General features: G+C 40.7%; 1 protein-coding gene across 3 annotated transcripts in view; it reads left to right on the forward strand.

The window, feature by feature from the left end:
• PPFIA2 (PPFI scaffold protein A2) overlaps positions 1-24060 on the forward strand; it is a 578892-nt gene that overhangs the window by 326481 nt on the left and 228351 nt on the right. For all 3 annotated transcript variants that reach the window (XM_077807711.1, XM_077807712.1, XM_077807713.1), the window contains one exon: positions 18545-18709. In XM_077807711.1, the coding sequence (XP_077663837.1) occupies positions 18545-18709 (165 nt within the window). The remainder of the gene's footprint in view (positions 1-18544; positions 18710-24060) is intronic.

The following is a 24060-nucleotide window of genomic DNA, read 5'->3' on the forward strand; positions in this document are numbered from 1 at the left end:
TATTCTAGGATCTCTTCTAGAGCTGGAACACAGACCAATGTGGTACATTAATTGTGATAATCTCAAATATCAGGGAATATCAAAGGAGGCCGAAACTAAAAATGAACATATATGTTATGTTAAAATGAGGACATTCTTTTCTTTTCTGACCTGAGCCAGTTGATAATTCTTAGTTAAAGTATCCCTTCTTTTCCCAACAAAGTTGCAGTTTGTAATCAGAATGAATGTAAATGCAGGTGGGGGTAAGGATACAGTAAAGTATCTGCCTAAATTAACAGTTCAGTAAGCAAACTTTTTATATTGTTTCTGAAAACTGCTGAAGAATATACTGTAGTAAACTTGATAACATTTTTTAGTTACTTAATGCTAATGGGTAAGGTCCTTGTTTAAAATAGAAATTAAAAGTAAATTTCCATTTGTCTTCTTCTATATTCTGTAAATATAATCATTTGGAGGAGAAAAGCAGGACTCAGAAGTCCAAGGTAATAGATTTAAGAGAGAAAACACATTTCATGTGAGTTCAGTGTGTTGGAAAGTGCTGGCTGACAGCCCTGGAGAATGATGGTCCCTGTACATAGAACATTTGCAGAACAAGAAGTGACAGTGTAAGCTTCCTCAAACTGACCTGCTGATCTGGAGGACCAGCCAGAGCAAGAGGATAGCTCAATCTCTTTGCCTGTTTAATCTTTTGAGGCTGTGAACAAAGGTACCAGTTACTGTGAAATGTGGTGGCTTTTTTGTGATTTAGATGGGAACTAGATATCAAGCACATGTCATAGAAGGCACTAAACATCCATTAGATGGTAACACACTTCTGTCACTAGTGATCTAGCTGGATATTTGCTAGCACTCTAGAGGTGAAAGGCTATATGTTTCTTTACAGATCCTTCCACCTACCTAGTTACCCAGAAGTCATACATATTTAAGGGAAAACAATTTGAAATATCTCTGAAATATTTTTAGAAAATTGAAAACGCCTGCCCTAATGTACTCGCATGCTTGAGAATACTGTTGTACTGAGCCTAAACTATGCTTTATCAATGCTGACGTTATGTTTAAGCACTGTATAATACTCTGGTCTTAATTTTTTAGGGAATTGCTATTCAGAATTTACAAATAATTAAAATATTAAAAATGGATTATAAACCATGAAAAATGTGCTTTCCTATTGAAACACATTTCTCTTTGTCATATGTAAAAAAGTACAAAATGTATATTATATGACTATATTTATAAAACATATATTTCATTATTTTACAATGAATAAGTTAGCTCTACATTAAGCTACACAAATAGAATTGAAAGCTACTCTAAAATTCCAGTAATTAGCATGTTACAAATCATGAAGCAGCTTGTTTTGAGATAATTCTTTGTTCATCCACAATGTATAAAAACAAAACCAAGCATTCCTTCCATCTCTCCAGAGGAAGGTGAAGGAAATTATGCATTGGAACAATTCAGGGAGGCTTTAATTACTAATTAGTTAGAACAGTAGAAAAAAAAACAAAAAAAAACAGGAACATTTGCTCTTTCATAACTGTGTAACCCAGCATCATACATGTTGAATCTTCCATACATTTATTGCATCATTTAAAAAGTACACTGAAAGCTAGATGCTCACTTAGTGTAAGTTTGAATAACTATCTTTGATTTCAGTGGAAATAAACCATTCTACACACATTCTACACCAATTGAGGATCTGACCCTAAGTATCTAGATCCAAAATTAGTGGTATAAAAACAAGCATCCTACAACAAAAGATCAAACAAAATGATTAGGGTTTGTTTTTTTTTAAACTTTAACTGACAATGTACATTTGGATTTAGTCAGTCATTCTCTTGCATTGTGTTAGTGCAGGAATGCCTGAAAGTAAACCCTATTAGAAACTGACCCATTACTCCTTATGGTGCACTCTCTGTGCAATACTAGATCTAATTTTAAGATCCTGATCTTCAAGATCCTCACTAGACAGGCTGTGTCAGGGGCCATCTCTCTTTATGATCATGAACTTCTTGACAACACCAGTCATCAGGAGCTTATGGAGTCAACAGCACTGAAATGGGAGGCTCTTAGGAGCAGGAGGCTGGACCACAGTGATGTTTGGCCTGGGTCTGATAATCTCCCTTTCTCTAGATATTAGTAAAATCATGGATCTCACTATGTGCCGTTTTCAGAGTAGCAGCCATGTTAGTCTGTATCCGCAAAAAAGAAAAGGAGGACTTGTGGCACTTTAGAGACTAACAGATTTGAGCATAAGCTTTTGTGAGCTACAGCTCACTTCATCAGATTTGTCACAATCCACAAAGTATGTATATAAGGGAGGAATGGAGACTGCAGTCTTTTAGGCCGTGTAATTATGTAATCTTCATTAACCCTCAAACACAAATGATGGATGCATTATAAACTTGTACATGTAGCACCAGGTTAAGAAGGCCTCCTGTCATAAATATAAAGGGAAGGGTAAACCCCTTTAAAATCCCTCCTGGCCAGAGGAAAAATCCTCTCACCTGTAAAGGGTTAAGAAGCTAAAGGTAACCTCGCTGGCACCTGACCAAAATGACCAATGAGGAGACAAGATACTTTCAAAAGCTGGGAGGAGGGAGAGAAACAAAGGGTCTGGGTCTGTCTATATGGTGCTTTTGCTGGGGATAGACCAGGAATGGAGTCTTAGAACTTTTAGTAAGTAATCTAGCTAAGTATGCATTAGATTATGATTTCTTTAAATGGCTGAGAAAAGAATTGTGCTGAATAGAATGACTATTTCTGTCTGTGTGTCTTTTTTGTAACTTAAGGTTTGCCTAGAGGGATTCTCTAGGTTTTGAATCTAATTACCCTGTAAGGTACCTACCATACTGATTTTACAAGGGTGATTCCTATACTCCTATTTACTTCTATTTCTATTAAAAGTCTTCTTGTAAGAAAACTGAATGCTTTTTCATTGTTCTCAGATCCAAGGGTTTGGGTCTGTGGTCACCTATGCAAATTGGTGAGGATTTTTACCAAACCTTTCCCAGGAAGTGGGGTGCAAGGGTTGGGAGGATTTTGGGGGGAAAGACGTGTCCAAACTATGTTTCCCAGTAAACCCAGTTAGAGTTTGGTGGTGGCAGTGGTTATTCCAAGGACAAAGGATAAAATTAATTTGTACCTTGGGGAAGTTTTAACCTAAGCTGGTAAAAGTAAGCTTAGGAGGTTTTCATGCAGGTCCCCACATCTGTACCCTAGAGTTCAGAGTGGGGGAGGAACCTTGACACCTTCATTGAAAGGAGAAGAGGAGGGGGCGTTGGTTGCTCATCTTGTGTCTACCTGCCACTACTATGATCCCTGCAGCCCATGGCAGGTGGAGATGGTCTTTTGTCCCATATAATGAGATTGGAAGCACCTCTGTGACTGCTTGACATTATGATTTTATAGTGAGCTCAGCAGCCTCATTGCTTGGCCAGCCACACATGCTGCGCTCTTGCTGTTTTCTGCCTCTTGTTTGCAAATCACACTAATTTGATCAGTATAATGGGATGTGTGAGATAATGACTATATACTACATAACACAGAACTATATTAAACTAAAACACAAGAGGAAAGAGACAATCAAGCAGTCCCAGACCTCAAAATCCCTTAGTAACCACCCTTTGGTGGTGGTTCTTTTTCCCCCTGTTCTACTACCAAAAGTAAGAATCTGTGTTACATATCACAGACTGACAATAGATATTCAGGGGTCTGTTAATAAAATTAGCCCAGATGCTCTAGAGGCAATCCCATCAATTAGAGGCCAGTAGGCCTAATTTCAGTACCAGGTAAACTGGTGGAAACTATAGTAAAGAAAAGAATTATCAATATATAGATGAACGTGATTTGTGTGGGGAAAAGTCAACATGGTTTTTGTAAAGGAAAATCATGCTTCACCAATCTACTAGACTTCTTTGAGAGAGTCAACAAGCATGTGGACAAAGGGATCCAGTGGATATGGTGTACTTAGATTTTCAGAAAGCCTTTGACAAGGTCTCTCACCAAAGGCTCTTAAGCAGAGTAAACTGTCATCGGATAAAGGAAGGTCCTCTCATGGATCAGTAACTGGTTAAAAGATAGGAATTAAATGGTCAGTTTTCAGAATAGAGAGAGGTAAACACTGGAGTCCTCCAAGGTCTGTACTGGGATGGGACCAGTACAGTTCAGAATGTTCATAAATGATCTGAAAAAAGGGATAAACAGTGAGGTGGCAAAACTTTCAGATACAAAACTACTCAAGATAGTTCAGTCCAAAGCAGCCTGCGAAGAGTTACAAAGGGATCTCACAAAACTGGGTGTCTGGGCAACAAAATGGCAGATGAAATTCAATATTGAGATATGCAAAGTAATGCACATAATCCCAACTATACATATAAAATGATGGGGTCTAAATTAGCTGTTGTCACTCAAGAAAGAGATCTTGGAGTCATTGTGGATCGTTCTCTGAAAACATCCACTCAATCTGCAGTGGCAGTCAAAAAAAGCTAACAGAATGTTAGGATCAATTAGGAAAGGAATAGATAATAAGACAGAAAAGGTCATAATGCCACTATATAAATCCAGGATACTCCCACATCTTGAATACTGCGTGCAGATGTGGTTTTCCCATCTCAAAAAAGATATATTGGAATAGGTAAAGGTACAGAAAAGGGCAAGAAAAATTATTAGGAGGTTGGAACAGCTTCCATAAACTGAGAGATTATTAAGAGTGGGAGGAGAAGCTCAGAGTTCCTGATTTAGATCTTATCTACATTTCATTTTTGTATCATTGGTCTGGAAGTATTTCTTCACCCAACGCAAGTCAACCTGTGGAACTCTTTGCCAGAGGATGTTATGAAGGCCAAGACTAGAACAGGGTTAAAAAAGAACTAGATAAATTCATGGAGGATAGGTCCATCAACAGCTATTAGACAGTATGAGCAGGGATGATGTCCCTAGCCTCTGTTTGCCAGCTGAGAATGGGCAGCAGGGGTTGGATCACTTGATGATTACCTGTTCTGTTCAATCCCTCTGGGGCACCTGGCATTGGCCACTGTTGGAAGACACAATACTGGACTAGATGGACCTTTGTTCTGACTCAGTATGGCTGTTCTTCTTGTAACTTATTTTTAAGATTAGGTTGTTACAAACTTGTTTGCATCTTTTCTGAATATTAAGATATAGCTACAAGTATGTTATAGCCAGGTGTTTGAGAATATAATATAGCTGTGGACATTTTAGTTGTGTTATAAAATGTTCAGCCTGGTTAAAGAAATTGTGTGAGGTTTCTGTTTTCTGTCACCAAGGTCAAGAAAACGTCAGGAACATAAACCCTCTTTAGTCATAATACCATGTTTATTATCCCTAAAGGTGTGTTATACAAACTCAGATAAGCTGCATTTTAAACTTTACCTTGTTTTAACTTTATGCTATTTCACAGAATCGTAGAATATCAGGGTTGGAAGGGACCTCAGGAGGTCATCTAGTCCAACCCCCTGCTCAAAGCAGGACCAATCCCCAACTAAATCATCCCAGCCAGGGCTTTGTCAAGCCTGACCTTAAAAACTTCTACGGAAGGAGATTCCACCACCTCCCTAGGTAACGAATTCCAGTGTTTCACCACCCTCCTAGTGAAAGTTTTTCTTAATATCCAACCTAAATCTCCCCCACTGCAATTTGAGACCATTACTCCTCGTTCTATCATCTGCTACCACTGAGAAGAGTCTAGAGCCATCCCCTTGGGAACCCCCTTTCAGGTAGTTGAAAGCAGCTATCAAATCCCCCTTCATTCTTCTCTTCCACAGACGAAACAATCCCGTTCCCTCAGCCTCTCCTCATAAGTCATGTGTTCCAGGCCCCTAATCATTTTTGTTGCCCTCCGCTGGACGCTTTCCCATTTTTTCACATCCTTCTTGTAGTGTGGGGCCCAAAACTGGACACAGTACTCCAGATGAGGCCTCACCAATGTCGAATAGAGGGGAACGATCACGTCCCTCGATCTGCTGGCAATGCCCCTACTTATACATCCCCAAATACCATTGGCCTTCTTGGCAACAAGGGCACACTGTTAACTCATATCCAGCTTCTCGTCCACTGTAACCCCTAGGTCGTTTTCTGCACAACTGCTGCCTAGCCATTCGGTCCCTAGTCTGTAGCGGTGCATGGGATTCTTCTGTCCTAAGTGCAGGACGCTGCACTTGTCCTTATTGAACCTCATCAGATTTCTTTTGGCCCAATCCTCTAATTTGTCTAGGGCCCTCTGTATCCTATCCCTACCCTCCAGTGTATCTACCTCTCCTCCCAGTTTAGTCTCATCTGCAAACTTGCCACACCATCCTCTGGATCTTAATGAAGATATTGAAGAAAACCGGCCCAAGGACCGACCCCTGGGGCACTCCACTTGATACTGGCTGCCAACTAGACATGGAGCCATTGATCACTACTCGTTGAGCTCAACAATGTAGCTAGCTTTCAATTCACCTTATAGTCCATTCATCCAGCCCGTACTTCTTTAACTTGCTGGCATTAATACTGTAGGAGACCGTGTCAAAAGCTTTGCTAACGTCAAGTAACACCACGTCCACTGCTTTTCCCTCATCCACAGAGCCAGTTATCTTGTCATAGAAGGCAATTAGATAGGCATGACTTGCCCTTGGTGAATCCATGCTGACTGTTCCTGATCACTTTCTTCTCCTCTAAGTGCTTCAGAATTGATCCCTTGAAGACCTGCTCCATGATTTTTTCAGGGACTGAGGTGAGGCTGACTGGCCTGTAGTTCCCAGGATCCTCCTTCTTCCCTTTTTAAAAGATGGGCACTACATTAGCCTTTTTCCAGTCGTCCAGGACCTCCCCCGATCGCCATGAGTTTTCAAAGATAATGGCCAATGGCTCTGCAATCACATCTGCCAACTCCTTTAGCACTCTCGGATGCAGCGCATCCAGCCCCATGGACTTGTGCTTGTCCAGCTTTTCTAAATAATCCCGAACCACTTCTTTCTCCACCGAGGGCTGGTCACCTCCTCCCCATGCTGTGCTGCCCAGTGCAGTAGTCTGGGAGCTGGCCTTGTTCGTGAAGACAGAGGCAAAAAAAGCATTGAGTACTTCAGCTTTTTCCACATCCTGTGTCATTAGGTGGCCTCCCTCATTCAATAAGGGGCGCACACTTTCCTTGACTTTCTTCTTGTTGCTAACATACCTGAAGAAACCCTTCTTGTTACTCTCTTGCTAGCTGCAACTCCAGGTGTGATTTGGCCTTCCTGATTTCACTCCTGCATGCCCGAGCAATATTTTTATACTCTTCCCTGGTCATTTGTCCAATCTTCCACTTCTTGTAAGCTTCTTTTTTGTGTTTAAGATCAGCAAGGATTTCACTGTTAAGCCAAGCTGGTCGCCTGCCATATTTACTATTCTTTCTACACATCGGGATGGTTTGTCCCTGTAACCTCAATAAGGATTCTTTAAAATACAGCCAGCTCTCCTGGACTCTTTCCCCCCTCGTGTTATTCTCCCAGGGGATCCTGCCCATCAGTTCCCTGTGGTTGTCAAAGTCTGCTTTTCTGAAGTCCAGGGTCCGTATTCTGCTGCTCTCCTTTCTTCCCTGTGTCAGGATCCTGAACTCGACCATCTCATGGTCACTGCCTCCCAGGTTCCCATCCACTTCTGCTTCCCCTACTAATCCTTCCTGGTTTGTGAGCAGGAGGTCAAGAAGAGCTCTGCCCCTAGCTGGTTCCTCCAGCACTTGCACCAGGAAATTGTCCCCTGCACTTTCCAAAAGCTTCCTGGATTCTCTGTGCACTGCTGTATTGCTCTCCCAGCAGATATCAGGGTGATTGAAGTCCCCCAAGAGAACCAGGGCCTGTGATCTAGTAACTTCCATTAGTTGCTGGAAGAAAGCTTCGTCCAGCTCATCCCTCTGGTCCGGTGGTCTATAGCAGACTCCCACCATGACATCACCCTTGTTGCTCACACTTCTAAACTTAATCCAGAGACTCTCAGGTTTTTCTGCAGTTTCATACCGGAGCTCTGAGCAGTCATATTGCTCTCTTATACACAATGCAACTCCCCCACCTTTTCTGTCCTGCCTGTCCTTCCTGAACAGTTTATATCCATCCATGACAGTACTCCAGTCATGTGAGTTATCCCACCAAGTCTCTGTTATTCCAATCACATCATAATTCCTTGACTGTGCCAGGACTTCCAGTTCTCCCTGCTTGTTTCCCGGGCTTCTTGCATTTGTGTATAGGCACTTGAGATAACTTCCTGTTTGTCCTGCTTTCTTAGTATGAGGCAGGAACCCTCCCCTCTCGCGCTCTCCTGCTCATGCTTCCTCCCAGTATCCCACGTCTCCACTTACCTCAGGGCTTTGGTCTCCTTCCCCCGGTGAACCTAGTTGTTTAAAGCCCTCCTCACTAGGTTAGCCAGCCTGCTTGAAGAGAGGGAAAAGCATCTTCGTGTTAGGTGGAACCCTTCTCTGCCTAGCACTCCTCCTTCTTGGAACACCATCCCATGGTCAAAGAATCCAAAGCTTTCTCTCAGACACCACCTGCCTAACCTTATGTTGACTTCCACGATTCGACGGTCTCTACCCAGGCCTTTTCCTTCCACGGGGAGGATGGATGAGAACACCACTTGTGCCTCAAACTCCTTTATCCATCTTCCCAGAGCCACATAGCATGCTCAAGGTCATTCTTGGCAGTATCATTGGTGCCCACGTGGGGAAGCAGGAAGGGGTAGCGATCCGAGGGTTTGATGAGTCTCGGCAGCCTCTCCGTCACATCATGAATCCTAGCTCCTGGCAAGCAACGGACTTCTCGGTTTTCCCAGTCGGGGCGGCAGGAGTTGTAGTGACTACTCAGAGAAGCCGGCAAGATGTAAGCCTCAGTGGGCACTCCCCAGGCAAACTCTCTCTGTTAGCCTCTCTGCTGTTCACCACTCAGCTGGTTTGCAGCTGACTGGCTTTTTATAACAGTCAGGCCCACTCAAGGCCCACTCACCTGGAACAAAGAACTCCCAATTCACACTTTTCAAACAACCACTCAAGCACACGGTCAAACTGTCTCCACAACAGACACTCAGATACTCACCAACACAGCCTCCCTAATGCAGCCCTTAGCATACCTCCTCTCAGACAGATCCCAGGCAAACTCCCTCTGTTAGTCTCTCTGCTGTTTGCCGCTCAGCTGGTTCACATTTCCTTCTGTGCTATGTTTAAAATATGTATTGGTTATTGAAATTTGTGCTTTGGAATCAAAGTTAATTTCTATGGCAGACAGATGATAACTCTAAGGATCTTGGGTCAAGAGACAAACCCATAAGAATGTCTTTTCTAGACCAGAACACCTCCCTCATGTATAAATACCAGATATAGATTACCTTATCTCAAAAAGACACACCATTTAAAACATTCATGTTTTTTTAAGAGACTTGACTGTGAAAATGAATATAGTGTTGTGTTTTCAGAGCAATAAATCTAAGTAAACCCACACAAAGAATCCATTTCACAGGTATTGTCCCAAAAGACCATTCTTGTCTGCCACATTGTTCAATATAGTCTTTTAGACACCCTGATCCACAATAATTTATACATTACATTTAATACAATGGACTCCAAAGATACCTTAACTTAATTCAATTTTTTTCAAGGTTATAGCAGGAAATTGCCATATCTATCACAGTAGTATTCCTTGGTAAACTTTGTAATGTGTTGGTCTTCCATCCTAATAGGTTTGTACCAAGAAAGCCACCGAAACCAAACCAGTACTAATAGGGGTGGTTGTTGGCTTCCACTATGAATTCCACTATGAATATCATTGCTGATCTTGTCTTGTCACCTAATATGGAGCAATTGACGAAGATAATTGAAAATGTCAGTTTTCCACTTTTCAGCCTCTCTCAGCACCCATGTTTCACTGCCCATATTACAGATCTTCACAGAGGACACAGAAGGGCTCAAAACATTGCACAGTTGCCTGCTATATGAGCGTCTACATCTTTTGAGCATCTTCCAGGACTGCCTAGGACGCTTCCCAAGTATTTGAAAATTGCCATGTACACAACATCAATAGATACATGGCATGGTTTCCTATTTCCACATGAGTTTGGCCAGGCTGTGTTCTGTCACCATCGTTGAATATTGGCATTGATCGGCTGATGGAAAAGCTTCAGGGGGCAGCTGGTGGTGGTGTTTAGCAGAACACCATTCTGCTTCAATATCTCCAATATGTAGATGACATTGTCTAGTTGGCTCTGTTTAGTGAATGGCTGATGGCCAATCTGGTCTGATTATGAATCCATATACAACTATCTCCCTGGTCATTGCCGTCAACAAGCCTGCAACTCCAGACTACAACCAGTTTAGTATTAACCTGCCCAGAAGGGACATCAAGGAGATGGTAACTAATTTATATACTATACTACAACAATAAGATCAGAACTCATTGTATTAGCTTTTTATGATGCTTTCAAAGAGTATATATCTCAGTAGCTTTAGGTTAATGATCTTTCCTGGCCAATATCAAACAAGTAGTCATCTGCAACTAAAGACTAAGGGCTGGTATTTTCATAAAAAAACTTTTGCTATATGTTAGGCCTTTGTGATTTACTATAAAATAATCATATTTAGGACAATTTCAGTAGGATTCAGATATTTAGAAAATGCTGGGACACACATTGATAAAATGATTATTTGAATATAAATGTAACAACATAGGGTAGGAAGTACCTAAGTGATTCAGAAGAGCAAGTCTCATTGACTAACTTTCAATAGGAATTGCACTCCTAAATCACAAAGTTGCTTTCGAAAATCTGGTCCCACCCATATTAAACACATTTGCCAAATCAAATAAAAAAAGCAAGATGCATGAGGAGTTGCTTCAGGCAGAGAGTGTGTGTTTTAGTGCTATTTAATCTAACCAATTACATAGCTGCCAGCTTTTCAGAACAAAAGCTGTTGAAAATATACGTGAAATGCTTTGTACAATTCTTCTTGAGCAGAAGGATGGGGAAATGTACTCTTTCCTGATTTAATGTGAATAGTTAAACTAGTATTAGATCATTGCTTTGAAACAATCAACCAACCTCACTTTCTAATAAAATCAATTAATAAAATAAATAAATAACTTTATTTTCTTTCTTTCCCTGAACTCTACTTTCTCTTGAGATATCTTTCCTTCTGTCTTATTCAGGATCCATGTTTCTTCAAAGTGTATTTTTTCATCCTCTCTTCACCCCATCCATTTTCCTCCACCACTATTTTTTTCCCTACATTTCCTTTACTTCTAGTTTTCTATACCTCTGCCCACTTTCCCCCAGTTTTTCTCTCTTGATTTCCCCCTTGAGTCCTCCGTCTCTCATCCGTTGCTCAAAGTGTGTATTATTCTGTTGCTGTTTTGACAATTTTCTAAAATGGCCTATTGGAATTAAAGAGAAATATTCTGTAAATAAATATTAGAGAGATTTTTTTAATTTACTAAAGCCCAGCTCCTGCAAAGCCTACAACCTGTGAGTAACCCCATTGATTTTAGTGTACTGACTAAAGCCTCAAACCTTCAAAACACATTCACGTGTTCAAATTTATGCAGTTAATGGGCCAGCTCATAATGCATAAAACAATTGTACATTTGGCTAAGCTCAGTCCACTTGTCATTGCTGACATATGTAAATGAGTAGGTTTCCTGGTTAAGGCCCTAATTCAGCTAACTTTACGCATGTATTTCTGTTCCATGAAAATTGAGCACATGCATCAGTGCCTTGCTGATATAGTGTCTTAATTGTCTACACAATATATGAAGAAAATTATGGAAATCCTAGAAATGCCCTCTCCATACATGTGGCTTTTGTTTTTATTAAACTTTTAAAAAGGTGTTCAATTCATTCTTAAACAGGTGGGGTTGGGATTTGTTTGTTTGTTTTTTAAAAACAGCGAAGACATCTTTTCACTTTGTGGTCACCAGAACTCAGGATTTTTAAACACACCATGGTAATTCAACTTGCTTACTAACACTGTGGGGTTTAAAGTGTAGCTCTACCAGCAATAGATAATAATGAATTCCATCGTGGGGATCTTATGACACACAAATCATAAGAGTACAGTTCATTTGTACATTTTTTAATTCATTATAATGCATTGGAAAAAAATTGTTTTTCCAATAGAAAAATCTTAGCAACAATTTGATACTTTGCCTGGATAAATTCAGACAGCTTGCTGCAGAACTCTATTTTCTTTCTTTCTTTCTTTCTTTTTTTTTTTTTTGCCATGCAGCTATCCCAATGGCAGTTCTAATGTTGGCGCAGCATGACACAGTGTGAAAGAGCAGGCTGTCTGCAGCACCTCATGACACTGATTAAAGTGAACCATTAATTATCATTTTTAAAAAATTCAAAAGCTGTTCTTAACAGACCTGGTATGCTGTGATTCTAAGACCACCTCTTTTGCAAAACTGTTGTGACATCAAATTTTACTGGATTCTGCTGACATGTGCTTCAGGAATGTAATCGTATAGATCTTCATGTATGGTATTGTTTGAATGAAGTAACAAGATATCTAGGGTTGCCAACTTTCTACTCGCACAAAACCGAACACCCTTACCCCGCCTCTGCCCTGCTCCTCTGAGGCCCCGCCCATGCCATGCCCCTTATCAGAGGCCCCGCCCCCACTCACTCCATCCCCCCCCATTCCTCTGTCGCTCGCTCTCCTCACCTTCCCTCATTTTAATTAGGCTGGCTAAGGGGGTTGAGGGCTCCAGCTGAGGGCACATGCTCTGGGTTAGGGCCAGGGATGATGGGTTTGGAGTGCAAGAGGAGGCCCTGGACTGGGAGTGGGGGTGGAGCTGAGGTGTGTTTGGAGTATGGGAGGGGGCTCTGGGCTGAGGCTGGGGGTTGGGTTGTGGGAGGGGGTACGGGCACTGGGCTGGGGGTGCCATTTCTGGCATGGAGCTGTAAAAGTGGGGTTCAGGGTGCGGGAGGGCACTCTGGGCTGGGGCTGAGGGGTTTGGGCATGGGAAAGGGTGAGGGGTGCAGGCTCCAGGCGGCGCTAACCTCAAGCAGCTCCCAGAAGCAGCAGCATGTCTCCCTTCTGGCTCCTCTGCGGCAACATGGCCACCTGGTTCTCTGCACTGCCTCATTGCAGGCACCGCCCCTGCACCTCCCATTGGTTCCCTGGCTGCACCTATGCATTGGAGCCGGAGTGGGGACATGCCACTGCTTCTGGGAGCTATGCGGAGCCATGGCAGACAGGGAAGCTACCTTAGCCTTGCTGCGCTGCTGACCACACTTTTTACCTCCCAGACAGCAGTGCTGACTGGAGCTGCCAGGCTCCCTTTTCAACTGGGTGTTCCAGCTGAAAACCGGACACCCAGCAACCCTACAGGTATCATTGTGCACAATGGAACATGGGATAAATTTTCCTGAGCCTTCATTGGTTCACAATAAAATATGTGTTACAGATATGGCATGTTTTCTGGTTAAGGAGACATCTGGGGAAGATACGATGTGGTTAACTGGTTTGATTCTCACCACACACTAATATTGAAAATATTATTAGAAACAAAAGGCTTCTGTTCACATTGTTGTATATTTCTGCTTTGATAATTGATTATACTTAGTTGAAAATTTGTGGCCACATTTTCAAAAGACCTCAGAAAACAGCTTACATCATCAAGTAATCAAGAGCTGTCCTCCCATTTAGGCTCCTACATGAAGTGGCCTGCTCCATGGTTGGTGGCAGACCATTTTTAAAATGGGCACGTCATGCAGCTGCCTAAGTTGGAGCTGAGCTTTCTTAAAAATGTGGCCTCCAGTTGTGGGCACTGAGCTCTTTTGAAAATGTGGCCTTTGATTTTAAGCTTTTTGTTAATGGATTAACATTTTTTGTTTTTACTGCCATACAAATGTTCACATGAAATAAAACAAAACACTGAATGCTTGTTTACTTCCTAAAGCTACAAGAAAGGGAAAAAATGGATATGGAGAAAAAATTAAGCTTTTACATTTGCTCTACAGTATTCTCAGGGAAAACTCAGACAAGCTGATGGGTTCACCCCCCCCCCCAACTAGTTTTCATTACCTATTATCAAATATGGCTAATAATCGTATGAAAGTTCAGCTTTTTGAAGTGTTAGAAGAGTGAACAATATTAAAGATGGTTGACATTTTGAATTGTTGAATGTACTTGAAATGGAACTCGTATAATTGGTTTGATTACAAATCTGAATATCCACTTTAACAGCCATGGAAAAAAAGCTGCAGTCTGAGCTCTGAACCAGGAAGTATATAATTCTTATACATTAGACTCTATTTTTGCAATTTAGGGCCATTATAAAAGATTTTAAGCAGAGGATCATTAACATGACAATTTGCTACACCTCTGCTGCCTACCTGGATATGTAGCAGTTGGTTCAAAACATATTCCTTAAGAAGAAATGATCAACAAGTAGCCATTTATAAATGTAAATGGAGCTTCAGATTTGTCTCTAACTGAAAATCAAAAGACAAAAACACCTGATATATTGAAGGAAAAGAAAAGTGGTCAAGAAACAATGTAGAGCTCGCACTCCAGTTTAGATTCTCTCTTCACTTGTTCAGGTGACTATAGGTTTCTAGTGGAACAACAGAGGTTCACAACACAGGAAGAAGTGGGCCAGCTGGCTGAAGATTAGTATTGGAATTTTTCAGGAATATAAACCTAGAGGTGAAAAATCTAGGCCCACTGTGAAATTTAGCCATGTGGTCATGCTGGAACACTTTGCAGAACCACCCTACCCCAGAAAAAGCTGAGGCGCATTCTTGTGCCTAGGGATAAATAGAACAGGCAATCCTTACAGTATCCTGAAGACAAATACTATAATTTACCTCCCCTAATCATACCCTAAATATCCCTTGCCCCCCATGAACATCTACAATATCTATCTTAGGTAAATATGTGGTCCCTATTGCCATGGTATCTGAGCACTTTGCACTCCTTTTCAATATTTATATTCACATCCCCTTTTTTACAGATAGGAAACTGAGGCACTAAGCTGCTAAATGACTTGCCCAGGGCCACACAGGAAGTCTGTAGTGGAGCAGAAAATTGAACCCCCATTCTACCCATGGTCCAGGCTAGTACTCTAACCATTGGATGATCCTTTGGGGGTGTCATTTAATAAGGCCTTCAAGTCAGTCAACTTAACCCTGCCATAATCATCATCTTCATAGATTGTGCGAGGGGGGGAAATATGGGACTCTCAGTAGGGAGTCGATTTCTATTGAAAAGCATAATTAAACTCCCTGTTAAGCCACCAGAGAATGTGCACATGTCCTCTTGAGCATTCATGTGACTAGCAGTCTGGAAAATGGCAGTGTTCAGAGTGAATTTCCAGAAAAATGAACAACTATTAGCTGAAACCCTTCCATAAGCAATGCAGTAAGAACAGATGTTGAATGTTTGCAAGGAGTATATAATTCCCCATGGTTCTGTCAACACTTGCCTATGATGTCAGTTTATTTCTCTTTATATGACAAAATATGCAAAAGAATATTTTTCACAGGTACATTAATTTAACAGATTTTATGATTAAGTGTGAGGGTATTTGAATAGTTATCGGTCTCTTAAATGTCATTTTCTATTCATTCAAATACTAGGGGGTTGGGTTGTTGTTGTTTTTGGTTTTTTACTATTATACATATTTAATCTTTAATGTTACCTTTAAGTTAAGGTTCTAGTTAACTAAATATTTGTGTAATAACTGTGAAATGTAGGGTCTGCCTGACCAACCTGATTGCCTTCTATGATGAGATAACTGGTTCTGTGGTTATGGGGAAAGCGGTGGATGGGATATATCGTGACCTTAGCAAAGCTTTTGATATGGTCTCCCACAGTATTCTTGTCAGCAAGTTAAAAAGGTATGGATTGGATGTATGGACTATAAAGGTGGATCGAAAGCTGGCTAGATTGTCAGGCTTGATGTCTAGTTAGCAACCGGTATCAAGCGGAGTGTCCTAGGGGTCGGTCCTGGGGCTGGTTTTGTTCAAAATCTTTATCAAGGATTTGGATGATGGGATGAATTGCACCCTCAGCAAGTTCGCAGATGATACAAAGCTCGGGGGAGAGGCAGAGACACCTGGAGTATTGCGTCTCATTTTGGTCCCCCTCCCCCCCGCCCCGCAGAAGGGACAAATTGGAGAGAGTCCAGCGGACGGCAACGAAAATGATTAGGGGGTTGGGGCACATGACTTACGCGGAGAAGCTGAGGGAACTGGGGTTATTTAGTCTGCATAAGAAAAGAGTGAGGGGGTGATTTGATAGCAGCCTTCAACTACCTGAAGGGGGGTTCCAAAGAGGAACTAGGCTGTTCTCAGTGGTGGAGCTAGGCTGTCCTCAGTGGTGGCAGATGACAGAATAACGAGTAATGGTCTCAAGTTGCAGTGGGGGCGGGGGGGATATCTAGGTTGGATATTAGGAAACAATTTCACTAGGAGGGTGGTGAAGCACTGGAATGGGTTACCTAGGAAGGTGGTAGATCTCCATCCGTAAAGGTTTTTTAAGGCCCTTGCTTGACAAAGCCCTGGCTGGGATGATTTAGTTGGGGTTGGTCCTGCTTTGAGCAGGAGGTTGGACTAGATACCTCCTGAGGTCTCTTCCAATCCTAATCTTCTATGATTGGGTCAGATTGTTGAGACTCCAGTAAAGTGGTGCAGCAATGAAGAGTCACTGGCCTAGGAAGAAGCATGGCCTGGAGATGCTCTAATTTAGGCCCACATTTAAGAAAGCAGTGCTTTAGCGTGGCCCCTCATCAACCTTTGCTGGGTGGGGCTCCAAACCCATTTGCACCTTAAAGCTGCTTGCCAAAGCTGTCACAAAAAGCCTGCATTTGCCTTCCCTCAACTTGTGTTACATCAGCCAGGGACCCAGTAGAGCAGTGGTGGGCAACCTGTGGTCCGTCAGGGTAATTCGCTTGTGGGCCATGAGACAGTTTGTTTACATTGACCGTCAGCAGGCACAGGTGCCTGTAGGTCCCAGTGGCTGTGGTTCGCCATTTCCAGTCAATGGGAGCTGTGGGAAGCGGTGGCCAGCACCTCCCTGCGACCTGCACTGCTTTCTGCGGAGCCCATTGGCTGGGAACAGTGAACCACAGCCACTGGGAGCTGTGGGCGGCCATGCCTTCAGACAGTCAATGTAAACAAACTGTCTTGTGGCCCACCAGCGAATTACCCTGATGGGCTGCATGCGGCCCGCAGGTTGCCCACCATTGTAGTGGAACGAGATCATGCACGTCTTTTCATGTGGATTGCTTTTGTTAATCTGCTTTCTTAATTCCAGAATGGCAAAACATGTTCTTTTTCTTCAGCTGTGTGGTATTGCTAAAGTTCTTTATATATTAACCTCATGTAATCTTACATATGTGTTTGGTAAATGGTTGTAAACTACTGGCAGGATGCAAGCAGGACGTGTTTTTAAAGTACAGTAATGGTAAACATGAGTCATTCCCCTTTTATTAAGGATACCATAAATTCAGTATAGTTACATTGCCATTATAGTTCAATTATGCTTATGAGTTAGTGATAACAGGTATGACAAAAGCATAAGACTGCAAAGTTAACTACATGACTGAGAATAAATATATGCAAACATATATGTAGTAAATAGATGTGTTCTAATAGTAGATGTATAAAGAACCACATCAAAGGAGTAATAAGTAAATCAGTCATGTAACTTTTAAGCTTTCAGTTATATGAATTAGATGTAATTGCATATTGAAAAGGAATACTATTGTGATTATACTGTAATTAAAGTATTCTTATTATACAGTATGACTCTTGAAGGTAGCCATTCTCTTTTAATATAAATAAAACTAACCACTTGCATGCTCAGATCCTACCGTGATAACACTGATATACCTTATATTGAAAATCTATTTTTAAATCACCAAAAAGAGGTCTGTAAAAATATTATTCTAGTATTTTCTTCAGCTGAATGTAGGCTAGAAATCAAAGAATGTATTTAGCAACATTTGTGGACATTTCACATTCCATAACTATACAGTGAATATTTTAGAGCTTGCCATATTAACATGCACCATTAGCTATGCAACATGCATTTAAAATAAATACAGTGTTTTAAAACTTTAATGAAAATACATTGCTTGTTTTTGCATTCTCTGTTAATGCAGTTTTCGTAGAAATGAAACAAATTACAATTAGGTGACTGATTTTCAGGCATTAATTATAGACTGCACTAGTTGGTTAGCTATATTAGTTGTTTTTGTTATTAACATTCCATTAATTACTGTGACTAAAAAAAAATCAATTAAATACATTAAGTGGATTTTAGACAGGCAACAATAAATCTAAGTAGAGCAATTTTGTTGTTTTCAAATGTGCACAGCAGTTTAAGAAGATCTGAATAAAATTCATTTTCTTTTGTGTTCTGACTTGGAGTCAGGGAATGCTGGCAGTATCTTTAAGAGAGTCCTCAGCTAGGGAGGTTGCCAAGGCCATGTCATTTGGTAGTGTGCAGTTTGTAATTGTAATGCTTCTGACCTTTAGGTACAAATGAATGATGTCCCTTTATGTTTAAACCCAACAGCTGTTACTGGAGCATTTGGAGTGCCTTGTTTCAAGACATGAAAGGTCTCTGAGGATGACGGTAGTGAAACGGCAAGCACAGTCCCCCTCAGGAGTTTCAAGTGAAGTTGAAGTTCTCAAAGCACTGAAATCTTTGTTTGAGCACCATAAGGCTTTGGATGAAAAGGTACAGTATGGAAAGAAGCTTACTCAGCAGGTTATCTCCTTGCTTTACCACACTTACGATACAGCAGAGCAGCAGTATTGTTTCTCAGTTCTTGGAGTGTACTGTACATACTGAGAGTAGCATATCCAAAGAAAATCTTTGACAAGGCATGACTAACAACTGAAACGTTCATATTTCGTTTCTTAGCTTCATTCTGGGGGCGGTTAGTAAGGATTTTACATAAAAATTAGATCATAACTTATTTGTGGCCACTAGTAATTTGTTATAAAACAGTCCATGAAAGTTACATCACTGGCATAAACACCTCTCTCCATTTAGCATGAAGCAAACATATCTCTCACACATGGAGATGCTAGTCTGTGTTGTGTATTTCAAGAAGCAAGTGATTGCCGAGAAAATATGGGCATCTCAAATTGCAATTCCCTGCAGCGGAATTGTGAATAAAGAGGTAGCAACATCAGTTCTCTCTCCTAACTAGACATTAGTACTTGACTTTTTAAAAAAGCTTACTACGTGTAATAAAGGTTTTGATCTGGAATGTAGCACTCTGAATGCCAGGGAATTTTTATAGTATTCATTGTACAGATTTCTTAAATGTAATTGTACACCTGTTTTTGTGTAAGTCCCGCAAGAGTTTGAAAATACTCACCACAAATTAATATTTGAGGAGCAGTAGTCCACAAAACTTTATGAATACATTAGTTATATTCAAAGAATAGAATGTTTTTTCATTGTTATTAGAAGTGTCGAACATTGCAGGTTAGGTCTCTTCATATTGGATTTGACTAGCAGGTGTTATGTTACGTGAAAGTCACCTGCACATATTTAAAGTCTAGCCTAAAGTGTATCTGTGTTTAGCTAGCAAGGAATGATATTTTATTAAGGTAAACATTATTAACATGAATTTTAAAGAAGTTTATATAGATGTATTGGTGTATGTATGTATATCAATATGTAGTAGCTTCTCTTAGCTGTTAGGTTTAGTGAGCTTTTGACTAGCATAATTTGCATAAACAAGTATTGTCAGTAATATCCTTTGGAGATTAGTAGGGTTTATGATATTTAAAAGGCTGAAAAAAATATAAGCAGAGGATTTCTGCCACATAGTAGTTTTTAGCATTTAGTTGAATAATAAACAAGTCCTGAGAACTGCCATAGTTTACCACCATATATACTATTTACAGAAATTCAGCAAACACATATGTCAGAGATTTTATGAGGTTAATATATAAAGAGCTTTAGCAATATGATGCAACTGAAGAAAAAGGGCCGGGGGGGGGCTTATTTTGGGTTTAAATTGCAGCAAGGGTGGTGTCAAGGTTCCTTCCCCACTCTGAACTCTAGGGTACAAATGTGGGGACCTGCATGAAAACCTCCTAAACTTACTTTTACCAGCTTAGGTTAAAACTTCCCCAAGGTACAAACTATTTTTTACCCTCTGCCCTTGGACTTCCACTGTCACCACCAAACTTCATCTGGGTTCCTGAGAAAACATAGTTTGGACACGTCTTTCCCCCAAAATCCTCCCAACCCTTGCACCCCACTTCCTGGGGAAGGTTTGGTAAAAATCCTCACCAATTTGCATAGGTGACCACAGACCCAAACCCTTGGATCTTAGAACAATGAAAAAGCATTCAGTTTCCTTACAAGAAGACTTTTAATAGAAGTAAAATAGAATCATCTCTGTAAAATCAGGATGGTAAATACCTTACAGGGTAATTAGATTCAAAACATAGAGAATCCCTCTAAGCAAAACCTTAAGTTACAAAAAAGACACACAGACAGGAATAGTCATTCTATTCAGCACAGCTATTTTCTCAGCCATTTAAAGAAATCATAATCTAACACATACCTAGCTAGATTACTTACTAAGTTCTAAGACTCCATTCCTATTCTGTCCCTGGCAAAAGCATCACACAGACAGACTCTTTGTTTTTCTCCCTCCTCCCAGCTTTTGAAAGTATCTTGTCTCCTCATTGGTCATTTTGGTCAGGTGCCAGCGAGGTTACCTTTAGCTTCTTAACCCTTTACAGGTGAGAGGATTTTTCCTCTGGCCAGGAGGGATTTTAAAGGGGTTTACCCTTCCCTTTATTTTTATGGCAGGTGGTTTAAGTTGGACATTAGGAAAAACTTCCTAACTGTCAGAGTAGGATAAGCACTGGAATAAATTGCCTAGGGAGGTTGTGGAATCTCTATCGTTGGAGATTTTTAAGAGCAGGTTAGACAAACACCCATCTGGGGTGGTCTAGATAACACTTAGTCCTGCCTTTAGTGCAAGGAACTGGACTAGAAGACTTCTCAAGGGCTCTTCCAGTCCTACAATTCTATGATTCCAGACCCTATCCCTAGAAGCTAGAACTATCCCCTTTCCAAGGGTATAATGCTTCTAATTCCACCTAGTCAGGGCTGCAAGTTAACTGAATTTAAGGTCATGGCATTTTAATGTATAGAAAAGGCGTGACTTGCCTATAGCTGAATCTTACCAATTTTGGGCCTTGGACAGGTCTAACTGGGGGTGGAGGGGAGAATTTCACATTTGGGGTAGAGAAAAAGGAAAGTTTTGTAACAGACTTTTTTTTATTATTATTATTATTTTTTTTTTTTTAAAAGAATGGTGGCTGCTTGAAGCTATTCAGAGCAGAGTTATGGAACATTCGGATTTGTCTACATGGGACATTAGTGTGTAGTAACCCAGAGTGTAAATCTACACCGTGTAAATCTACAGCCCACTAGCTTTCCATGCAATAACATCCTGTGTTGACCCTGCTATAGTGCACTAACAGTTTGACATCACACTGTGATATACTCCCATTTCAGAAGTCCTGCAGAATGTTTAGTGCACTGTAGCAGGGTTCACTGGGTGAGTTAGTGTGCAGCAAACTAGTGATCTGTAAATTCAAACCCTGATTTGCCACACATTAACTTGCCTTGTAGAGAAGCCCTTAGAATAGTTTAGGAGAGAACAGATTGAAAAATGGTATTAAATTCTGATATTTTGACAGTTGTTTTAATCCCAAATAGGATGAAAAGTTGAAATATCAAAACTTCTCACAGAATGAAAACGTCAGAAAAATTCACTTTGGAACTGTTTCATTTCAACATCAAAACAAAACATTTAAACATTCTTAAAAATGAAACGTATCATTTCAGTTTGTTGACCTAAGATGAAATTTTTTGTCCCGTGATGAACCATGGTTGCTCAGCCACAGATTGAGATTGTGGTGAATCATTGGAGATTTAGTCTGGCTCAGAAGCTGGGTCCATAAGAGAGAATGGTGGCATGAGGTTTCCTCAGTTACAACTCCCATGGGGCACTATTGTAGCTCAGAGGGATGCATAATGTTAACCTGAAACAAAAGGTTTCATTTTGTTTTTCCTGGCAGAAAATTCTGCTGAAAGCTGTCTTTTCCCATGGAAAATTCAGATTTAGATAAAACCTTATTTTACAATTTACAGCAGCTCTGATTAGGAGGAGGTAGATTAGAAGGTAAAGAGGCAGTGAGGGAGCCAAAGGTATATGAAAAATGTATCACATGGTTTTTTTCACATGGGTATTACCTCCATATATGTTGGTTGTATGTGCAGGTCTCTATCTATAGATATAGACCGATATAAAATACCAAGCCAGTTTCTCTGGTTTGGCCAAGGTATGCTTGGTAAAACATTAAAGGGAGAGTATAAAGGTGACAATAAGCTACTTCTACCATGTGCCCCGTATCCTGTATTGTCCTATTACCATATTTCTTGTCAAAGAAAGTTAGAGCTGAAGGCCATTCTGTCTTCCACTGGCTGCCCACAGCTCCAAATGGCTTTTACAACACTTAGATATGTGTGTAACATCCCACCTCAAGTAATCTGTGATTGAACCTGTACACCTGTATCTAAAATCATGAGCCTCTATCGTTTGAGGTGAAGGGCTAAGCTAATTATTTCTAAGGCAATAGGAGACCTATAAACCTCCATCTGTGTTCTAACCACTAGCACAGTTTTGTTATGGGTTACAGAGGGACGGACCAGCCATACCCTTTTTTCCCCATCCACACTCCCTGCAGTGGAGCAACACAAACCAGCTGGGCAATACCAGTGAATATGGCCCAGTCTCACCTCTTCAATATATAGTCTTGTGCAACAGAGGGGAGAATCTGACCTTTGGACATTCAAATTGGTTTTATTTTGCAGGGAGAATGTTGGCCAGAAAACACAAAGTTATTCCAAATGCTTTTGAGAAAGTATGACAGGGTCTTTGCCCAAGGAGACTGGCCTTAGTTTTCTGACCAAAAATCCTAACCAGATGTGTGTATTCTGCCTAATTGAAAATTTTCCTTTGTAATATCAACTCTCACACTAACTTACAACACTAAAATACTGTTGTATCGTGTTTCAACAGATTCTGTCACAGTAGTGTGGTTGTGTTTCACTGGTGGGGGCAATGATTCCTACCTACTCAGTATAACAGCCACTGCAGTGGAGTCATTGCTGTAATGGGATTTGATGCAAAGCCACACAGTATTTTAAGAAGGGAAAGTGGGAGGGGGGGGACAATTAAAATTGAAAAAGGAGATTTTTTTTCCAGCTAGACATACTATAAATATCTAAGTAGAAATTCTGGGTCGGGCATCAAGGCTGATAACACCCTTTTGTGGAAGTTGCCTTGGGAAAACTACAAATGGTCAGGGTCTGAGTTTTGCTTGTCATCTCAGAGGCGGCAATTGCAACAACACAGTATCCCCATGCATCATGCTGGGGCTTTAACTTCACTTACTCAGAGAGAACAATGCTAATGCCATTGTCATTGCTACTGACCATGTCCCCAAGAACAGCTGACGCAGCATCTGGCTATTACTTCGAGGGTCTCCATTCCACGTAGTGTACTCACTAAAGGCCTGATACTGCTATACTGAACTAAATAAGCAAATCCTAGTAGCTATAATGGGAGCAAGATTTGGCTCTAATGCCTACTCTGCTGGGCTTTTTAGATCCAACAAGGTTTAGACAAAAAAAGATCAGTCAGTTTGACCACATTATAAAACAGATGAGAAGAACATGCAAGAGTGGGGATCTAATCGCTGTCATTGAAAATTACCTTGTTTAAGTGCTTTATAAAAAATACCACTCATGGGGAAAATGGATTATGTGAGTCTTAAAATATTATTGGTCACACATACATTATATTAATAACATTATTCAAAAGTCTTCTGAAATCAGTCTTCTGTAGTCCTGATGTATTTTCTGGGAAGCTTAAGTACATCACATCTTTAAGCATTTCTGTGGGTGAGTTAGTTGAAGAAGACTTTGCAACAAACTCCATTTGCACTATATACAAAAAAATTATTGTTTTTCTCTCTTTGTTT

Source organism: Eretmochelys imbricata, chromosome 1 (genome assembly GCF_965152235.1).
Source record: "Eretmochelys imbricata isolate rEreImb1 chromosome 1, rEreImb1.hap1, whole genome shotgun sequence".
In the NCBI taxonomy this organism is placed as follows: Eukaryota; Metazoa; Chordata; order Testudines; family Cheloniidae; genus Eretmochelys; species Eretmochelys imbricata.